We start from the raw sequence: 8386 nt of genomic DNA, 5'->3' as shown, positions 1-8386 counted from the left end.
CCGCGCCCAGCCATGTTCTGAATTTCTAATTTTGCATTAAGATTTTATAAAGTACTCTTTAAAAACTGATATAAAATATTTAAATTAAAATTAGTTATATAATGTGCAAATTTTAAAAATTTTATAAATTCCTAACAGGTTTCTACTTATTATATATAACCATGAAAAAGAGTCTCGAGTTTAAGAAGTAGAAAATGCTTCCCTAAGTATCTTGGAACTCAAAAGGAAGAACGTGGAAAATGAATGCAACAAGCATATTTTATATTTTAGAGATAATACGATGAAGATCTTTCTAAGCAAAATGACTTTATACACTTCTAGGGCTTATAATAATAATATTAGTTAATGTCGTGAAAGACAAGGAAAGACTGAGAAAGTGCTCCAGGGTAAAATAGACCACAGGGACATGAACATCGGTAGCAACACATGATTTCAAATTTCACTATAAAGAATATTATTGGGACAACTGGCAAAAAATATAAATAAGGTTTATGAATTAGAGATAATAGTATTATATCAGTATTAATTTCCTGAGTTTAATTATTGTATTGTGTTTATGTCAGAGAAAGTTCTTGTGCCTGTGTTTGGCGATGGGAAGAGGAGAGATAGTGCAGGCAAATATGGACATGCTAACATTTGGAGGTAATCTAGGTGAAGGGTGTACGGGAATTCTTTGTCCTATTTTTGCAACATTTCTGTAAGCGTGAGACAATATGAAAACAAACAGTATTTTTTTTAAAAAGCAAAACAGGAATTCTTTTTTTTCCTCCTTGAGAGTCTTGCTCTGTTGCCCAGGCTGGAGTACAATGCCTCCAATCATAGCTGACTGCAGTCTCAAACTTGGGCGCAAGGGATCCTCCCACCTCAGCCTCCCAAACAGTCAGGAATACAGGTACAGGCCACCATGCCTGGCAGTTTTGTTTTTTTTTTTTAATTTTCATAGAGACAGGATTTTACTATGTTGCCCAGGCTGATCTCAAATTCCTGGCCTCAACCTTCCAAAGTGCTGGGATTATAAGAATTCTTAATAATAAGGTTTAAATACAGTAAAATGACAGCTGTTCACTATTCTCCCTTCCTTGTTCCTCTTCTGATCAGGTGGAGAAAGCAGCCTACTGATGGGAAACCATATGGATAGGGTCACTCTGAGCAAAAGTAAGGTGTCACCTGCAAGGCAAAGATGCACAGTGACAGTCTCAACAGTGAATCTGCCAGATAGACAGCACCATGCTCAGATGGACAATGAAACACAAAGCACCCAAGTATCTTCACCAGTGGACTCACAGAGTCTAGCTCCAGAACCAGGAGTCATTACGCTTAGGTTCAGTTATTTGTTTTGTCTACTACACGGCAGCAACCCATTATTATTCCGGTTTTGCAAAATTAAACAAAAAACCAAAGACCTACAAAAAAGAAGCATTTTGCTCAAGGCCAGTCAGTGAGCATGCTGCAGAGTTGAAACTACCCCCACGTTAATTGATCTTTAGTTTATTACTTTATTTATCAAGTTTAGCATCATGAGTGGAGTTTCTATGCTTCCCCCCATTTCATGTCTGTCTCTTCTTCCTTTTACTTTACTGAGACTCCCATGACGTCACTGTGAGCACCTAGCCCACTCCTATTCCTGGATACTTACCAGACAGTGTTTGGTCGTTCTTGTGTTTTTTAAGTATAGGAGAACAAAACACCATCATGGACTATTTGCTAGAGGATTAAATATGAAAGGAGAGAAGCCACAGGGGCAGTTTTTTTTCTCCCAAATTGTAAAAGGAGAATGAGTTACAATTATTTATAATAAGGTTGATGAAAGTAGGCTCAAGAAACTAGGGGCCTGAGTGTGGTGACTCATACCTGGAATCCTAGCACTTTGGGAGGCTGAGGCAGGAGCACTGCTTGAGCCCAAAAGTTTGAAACCAGCCTGGGCAACATAACAAGACCCTATCTCTAGAAAAGAAAAGTTTAAAATTTAGTCAGTCATGGTGGCACATGCCTGTAGTCCCAGCTACTCAAGAGGCTGAGGTGGGAGGAACACTTGAGACCAGGAATTCGAGGCTGCAGTGAGCCATGATCAGGCCACTGCACTCCAGCCTGGACAACAGAGTGAGACCCTATCTCGAAAAGAAAAGAAAACTAGAAGACTTTGGTAAGAAAATGTTCTGGGAACTCTTCCTATACCAGATGTCTTCAATTATAAATAATAATTTTTAAAAATTCAATCTGGGTTGTGTTAAACTGAATGTCATTTTTCAAAGATCTCATCACTAAGCTGTAAATGAAGAAGTTACATTTGTTCCCCTCAATGTTAAAGAGGACAAAACCTTTGGGTTTCCTTTTCTAAAGTGGCTTAAATATTCAGTAGCTCTGTTACATACCAAAGAGGCAGAACGTTTGGTTCTAAAGCACAGCTGTCGTTCAAAGGACTCTGAAAATTTCTCAATTTTGGAATGGGATCTGCCTTTTGATTCCAGTGGCTCCTTGAATGACCCATCCTCTGAGTATTTTCTGTAATCCCGCACGTGGCTACGGCATCGAAATTCTTGGTCCTCATGAGAATGCCTTCTAGGAAGACGGTCAGATGATCGGCATCGGAATTCCTGGTCCTCATGAGAATGCCTTCTAGGATGGCGGTCAGATGATGGAATTCTGGGTAGCACAGGAAGCTGAGAATACAGAATGGAAAAATTTACAATATAAAAGGACTGTGCAATGTTAGCACAGAGGCAGAATGTTTATAAACTACTAACTAAATGAATCTCATGTTGAATTGATATGTTGTCTTTGTGAAAGGAAAATAAAACTTGGGGCCCCCAAATCACTAAGCTAAAGGGAAAAGTCAAGCTGGGAACTGCTTAGGGCCAACCTGTCTCCTATTCTTTCAAAGTCACCCCTCTGCTCACTGAGATAAATGCGTATCTGATTGTCTCCTTTGGAGAGGCTAATCAGAAACTCAAAAGAATGCAACCATTTGTCTCTTAACTACCCATGACCTGGAAGCCCCCTGCCCACTTTGGGTTTTCCCACCTTTGCTTTGAGTTGTCCTGCCTTTTCAAATCGAACCAATGTTCATCTTGGTTGATTGATGTTGATTGATGTCTCATGTCTCCTTGAATGTATAAAACCAAACTGTGCTCTGACCACTTTCGGCACACGTCGTTAGTGTGTCACGGGCATGAATCCCCAGTCTTGGCAAAATAAACTTTCTAGATTAACTGAGACCTGCCTCAGATTTTGGGGGTTCACATTTTGGCAACCATGAAGGGATTCTGAGTGGAGATGCCCCTGACCTTTGACAAATCTATTGGTGCTTGGTACCAGCATGAGCTAACTTTATGGCTCAAACCAATAGGACAATTTGCTGAGGTCTGAAAGCACCCCCTCCAGAGAGTCCCTGATCTCCCAAAATTTGGTCAAGATCTAAAGTTTATTTTGCTGTACAACTCCTCTCTCTCCCTTTTTTTTTTTTTGGAGTTTAGTTTTACTTGCTTCCAACAGGGAAGGCAAGATTTCCTGTTTCCGTGAGGATGGAAGGCAGGTAACTTTCATGGAGTTTGAGCTTGCTTCCAACAGGGAAGATGAGGTGTTTGCTTTTTTCTTTTCCTGCTTGTTAGGATGGTAGAGAGCAGTCCACAGCCTGAGACCCATCCCTAGGTAAGGAACTGAATTAGCATTTGTCTTGGCTAAAGTTAAGATTGACATCCAGGCCAGGCGTGGTGGCTCATGCCTGTAATCCCAGCACTTTGGGAGGCCGAGGCAGAGGGATCATCTGAAGTCAGGGGTTCGAGACCAGCCTGGATAACATGGTGAAACCCTGTCTCTACTAAAAAATACCAAAAGATTAGCTGGGCGTGGTGGTGTGTGCCTGTAGTCCCAGCCAGGAGGCTGAGGCAGGAGAATCGCTCGAACCTGGGAGGCAGAGGTTGCGGTGAGCTGAGATCACGCTATTGCACTCCAGCCTGGGCAAGAAGAGTGAAACTACGTCTCAAAAAAAAAAAAAAGATTAATATCCAGTTCCAGCTGGCATTAATTTCTCTTTGCCATTAGAGCACTCAGTGACCATATAAGTTGTGCCATCGTTTGTTTTGTTTAACTGTTTTTTTACTGTTATTTCTGTTTTTGTTATTGTTTCAGTCTTTTTCCCATTGGGTTTGATCAACTCTATCTGACTTGATCAAATCAAAGGAAATTTCCAAAATTATGGGGAACAAGGCCTCTGAAGTGGCTATGTTCCCACCAAAAAAGTGGTATGGTGGGGGGAGAAAAATAGCCAGCAAAAGGAAAAATAAAAAAAGGAAAGATTTTTTTACTTTGACTACTTAAGAGTCTTTATTTACATAACAAGGCCATCTTTTTGCTATCCAGGCCAAACTGAAAGCAATGGCTGTCACCCCACACTGCAGTTTGATAGCTAAGGTCCTGCCTTCTTTTTTCCACCATGCAGCCTGGGTTTTGTTTCTTAAATAAAGCCCTTTCTGGTTTGATACTTGGTACTTCTGAAATAATTGTAATTTGTCCTAGCTAAAATATGGTAATAAGATTTAAAAAGTTTTTTTCAAGGAGATCAATGATTAAAGTAAGCTTAATTAAAAGCTAATATTGAAGATGTGTGTGTATATGTGTATGTGTGTGTGTTTGTATTTAAAAGGCCTTCGTGTTTTTGGTTGTTTTTTTGTTGTTGTTTTTGTATGTTTGTTTGTTTGTTTTGTCTCCTAGGACCTTGTCCTTTTTTAAGCAAAAGTTTTTTTCTTCACGGTTGACTGAATCCTGTTTTCTTCATTTACTTCTGCTGTCTCTCCTTTCTCTTGCACCCTCTGCTGCATGAGAGACCTAAAATAGTATATAATAGCCCAGGGTTCTTTAACGAAAACAGAGAAAGTGCCAGACTCCCTTTGGGGGAGAAATCTGTTTTTCCTTATGGAACCACAGGAGTGTAAACAGACAAGTTTGTCTCAGATTTTAAACTGCTTGCTTTTGTATTCTGTCACCTGATTTATTGTCTAAAATAATTACTGCAACAGAAGATGCTCTTGGGTTTGTAAAGAAGAATGTATTTAGACACTTAGAAATGTCTTTATTTAAAAAAAAAAATTAAGTGCACTGTAAAAACATCACATGGGCTAGCCTCAGGATAATTCTCCATTTTTGGAAAGCCAGGATTCAGTGTGGGCTCTGCCCAAAGCTCAGAGATCCAGTGGAAAGATAGGTAGTCCCTATGTAAACAAAATTAGTCTCCTTATACAATCCTATAATAGATTTTTATAATTTTATGTTTTATTTGATGTCCATCGTTAATCTTCCTCTAGCATACTAGACTTTTATTCTCCATACCTTATAATGTAAGTTTTGCTACTAGATTTTTCACCTGAGTTGCTTCCTTTAATACGTAAACTTAAAGCTATTTAGCTGATAACTGCCTAGGGTTGTGAAACTGGTTATCAAGAATCTGAATGTCTAAGGAAAAAAAAAAACAACAGTTTTTATGAATCTATAAGATGTACTTCTTTCAGCATCCCTAATACCTCTATGTATTTATGTGTTGCGTATACAGTGTTTCACTACTGAAAATATATAAAAAATAATTAATTGGTTTAAAGAAAAATAAAAGCACTTGAATCAATACTTTATCAGGACAAAAGAAAAGACTAGTCAAATGTGTTTTCAACTTTATGTAACTTAAGTAAAACCTTTAACAAGTAAGCTAACTTTAAAATTATTGGTTAAATAATACTAGAAATGTTTTAAGAATTGCCAGCATACATATTTGTTTGCATTTATTAATCAAGTAATTTTATGCTTATCCCTACCAAATACTATAAGGTGACAAAATTTGACACAGGGGTTACAGAACTATAAACCCAGCCAAAACCAGAATGATCTTTACTTGTGTAATATTTAATAATTTGACAATGACATTGGTTTAATAAAAATAGCTACATTTTGAATTTAGTAAGGTTACCATAACTTCTCATCTTGTGACTTTAGGCAGTCTAGTCCACAGGCAGTGAGGTTTGTTTTGGCAAAGGACTGTTATTGTCTTTGTTTCAAAGCTAAATTATAAACTAAGTTCCTCCCAAAGTTAGTTCAGCCTATGCCCAGGAATAAACAAGGACAAACTTAAAAGAAGGTTAAAAGCAAGATGGAGTCAGTGAAGTTCAATCTTTTTCACTGTCTCAGCTATAGTCTTAAAATGGTGGTTCCATAACTTTAAATGATGACTATTACAGTTTTCATAAATAATCCAGGTAAACAATTAAAATAAAATGATTAGGTAAATGTAATGGGATAAATACTTGTAGACAAAACTGTCATAATTTAGAATCTAAAGTTAAATTAAACAATAGATATTTCATCATTTGGGTATTTTCCAATAAAAATATATTTGTAAGAAAACATTCTTTCTTAAAGAAAAGGTGTGTTATTTTAAAAGAGAAGTACAATTTTTGTCTAATTCAAAGCTTATTTAAAGGTCATATGTAAAACAAGGTAACAGGAAACAAGAGAGATGTAAAAAAATAGTTATAAAAATAAAGAGGGAGTTTCTTTGTAAGAAAGCTTGAAGAGAAATAATTTCATAGGAGAAAGACTCTTGTATGGTAAATTTAGTCCTAGAGTAAAATGACTGGTTGTTTAAGAAAGAGGGATGCTCAGGACAAACCAGAAAATCCAAGCATGTCATGAATGGTCTGTGTAAGACATAACAAAAGGATTTTATTTTATTTTATTTTAATTATACATTAAGTTCTAGGGTACATGTGCACAATGTGCAGGTTTGATACATAGGTATACATGTGTCATGTTGGTTTGCTGCACCCATCAACTCATCATTTACATTAGGTATTTCTCCTAATGCTATCCCACCCCCAGCCCCCCACGCTCCATCAGGCCTCTGTGTGTGATGTCCACCCACACAGGGATGATCACTTGGACACATAGAAATGTGCTCACCTATAGCCAATAATGCATATAAAGTTACAAATACAATCACGCATATACAATATACACAAGCACAGATGTGCTAATGGTCAGTCCAAAGCCCACACCTAAGATTCATAAAAGTATGCTACTTACTTGAGTGACAGAAAACTCACATAAAAGATACACTTTATTGGCCACAGTATCTGAAAGTGAGAGAAAGACAAGTCAGATCCTAGCCTTCCCACCACAGAAGAAAAGATTTCACCTGCCACTCCTTTCAGTGATCTGTGTCCTGTGTCCAAGTGATCTCATTGTTCAATTCCCATCTATGAGTGAGAGCATGCAGTGTTTGGTTTTCTGTCCTTGTGATAGTTTGTTGAGAATGATGGTTTCCAGTTTCATCTATGTGCCTGCAAAGGACACAAACTCATCCTTTTTTATGGCTGCATAGCATTCCACAGTGTATATGTGCTGCATTTTCTTAATCCAGTCTATCATTGATGGACATTTGAATTGGTTCCAAGTCTTTGCTATTGTGAATACTGCTACGATAAATGTGTGTGTCCATGTGTCTTTATAGTAGCATGATTTATAATCCTTCGGGTATATATACAATAAATATATGTGTGCATGTGTCTTATAGTAGCATGATTTATATGTGCATGTGTCTTATAGTAGCATGATTTATAATCCTTCGGGTATATACCCAGTAATGGGATTGCTGGGTCAAATGGTATTTCTCGTTCTAGATCCTTGAGGAATCGCCACAGTGTCTTCCACAATGGTTGAACTAATTTACAGTCCCACCAACTGTGTAAAAGTGTTCCTATTTCTCCACATCCTCTCCAGCATCTGTTGTTTCCTGACTTTTTAATGATTGCCATTCCAACTGACGCGAGATGGTATCTCATTGTGGTATTGATTTGCATTTCTCTGATGACCAGTGATGATGAGCATTTTTTCATGTGTCTGTTGGCTGCATGGATGTCTTCTTTAGAGAAGTGTCTGTTCATATCCTTTACCCACTTTTTGATGGGGTTGTTTGTTTTTTTCTTGTAAATTTGTTTGAGTTATTTGTAGATTCTGGGTAATAACCCTTTGTCAGATGACTAGATTGCAAAAATTTTCTCCCATTCTGTAGATTGCCTGTTCACTCTGATGGTAGTTTCTTTTGCTGTGCAGAAGCTCTTTAGTTTAATTAGATCCCATTTTCTATTTTGGCTTTTGTTGCTATTGCTTTTGCTGTTTTAGTCATGAAGTCCTTTCCCATTCCTATGTCCTGAATGGTATTGCCTAGGTTTTCTTCTAGAGTCTTTATGGTTTTTGGTCTAACATTTATGTCTTTAATCCATCTTGAATTAATTTTTATATAAGGTATAAGGAAAGGATCCAGTTTCAGCTTTCTACATATGGCTAGCCAGTTTTCCCAGCACCATTTATTAAATAGGGAATCCTTTCCCCATTGCTTGTTTCT

At 37.5% G+C, this 8386-nt stretch overlaps 1 protein-coding gene across 3 annotated transcripts in view; it reads right to left on the bottom strand.

The window, feature by feature from the left end:
- LNP1 (leukemia NUP98 fusion partner 1) overlaps positions 1-8386 on the bottom strand; it is a 60972-nt gene that overhangs the window by 2349 nt on the left and 50237 nt on the right. For 2 of the 3 annotated variants that reach the window (XM_017891893.1, XM_017891894.1), the window contains exon 3: positions 2373-2660. In XM_017891893.1, coding sequence (XP_017747382.1) covers positions 2373-2660 — 288 coding nt within the window. Of the gene's footprint in view, positions 1-2372; positions 2661-7065; positions 7116-8386 lie in introns of all 3 variants that reach the window. The other variant, XM_017891895.1, reaches the window with a different exon arrangement.

This window comes from Rhinopithecus bieti, unplaced genomic scaffold (assembly GCF_001698545.2).
Source record: "Rhinopithecus bieti isolate Rb0 unplaced genomic scaffold, ASM169854v2 scaffold_20579, whole genome shotgun sequence".
Classification (NCBI taxonomy): Eukaryota; Metazoa; Chordata; class Mammalia; order Primates; family Cercopithecidae; genus Rhinopithecus; species Rhinopithecus bieti.
The sequence above is the reverse complement of the archived record's forward strand: the minus strand, read 5'-3'. Positions and strand labels throughout refer to the sequence as shown.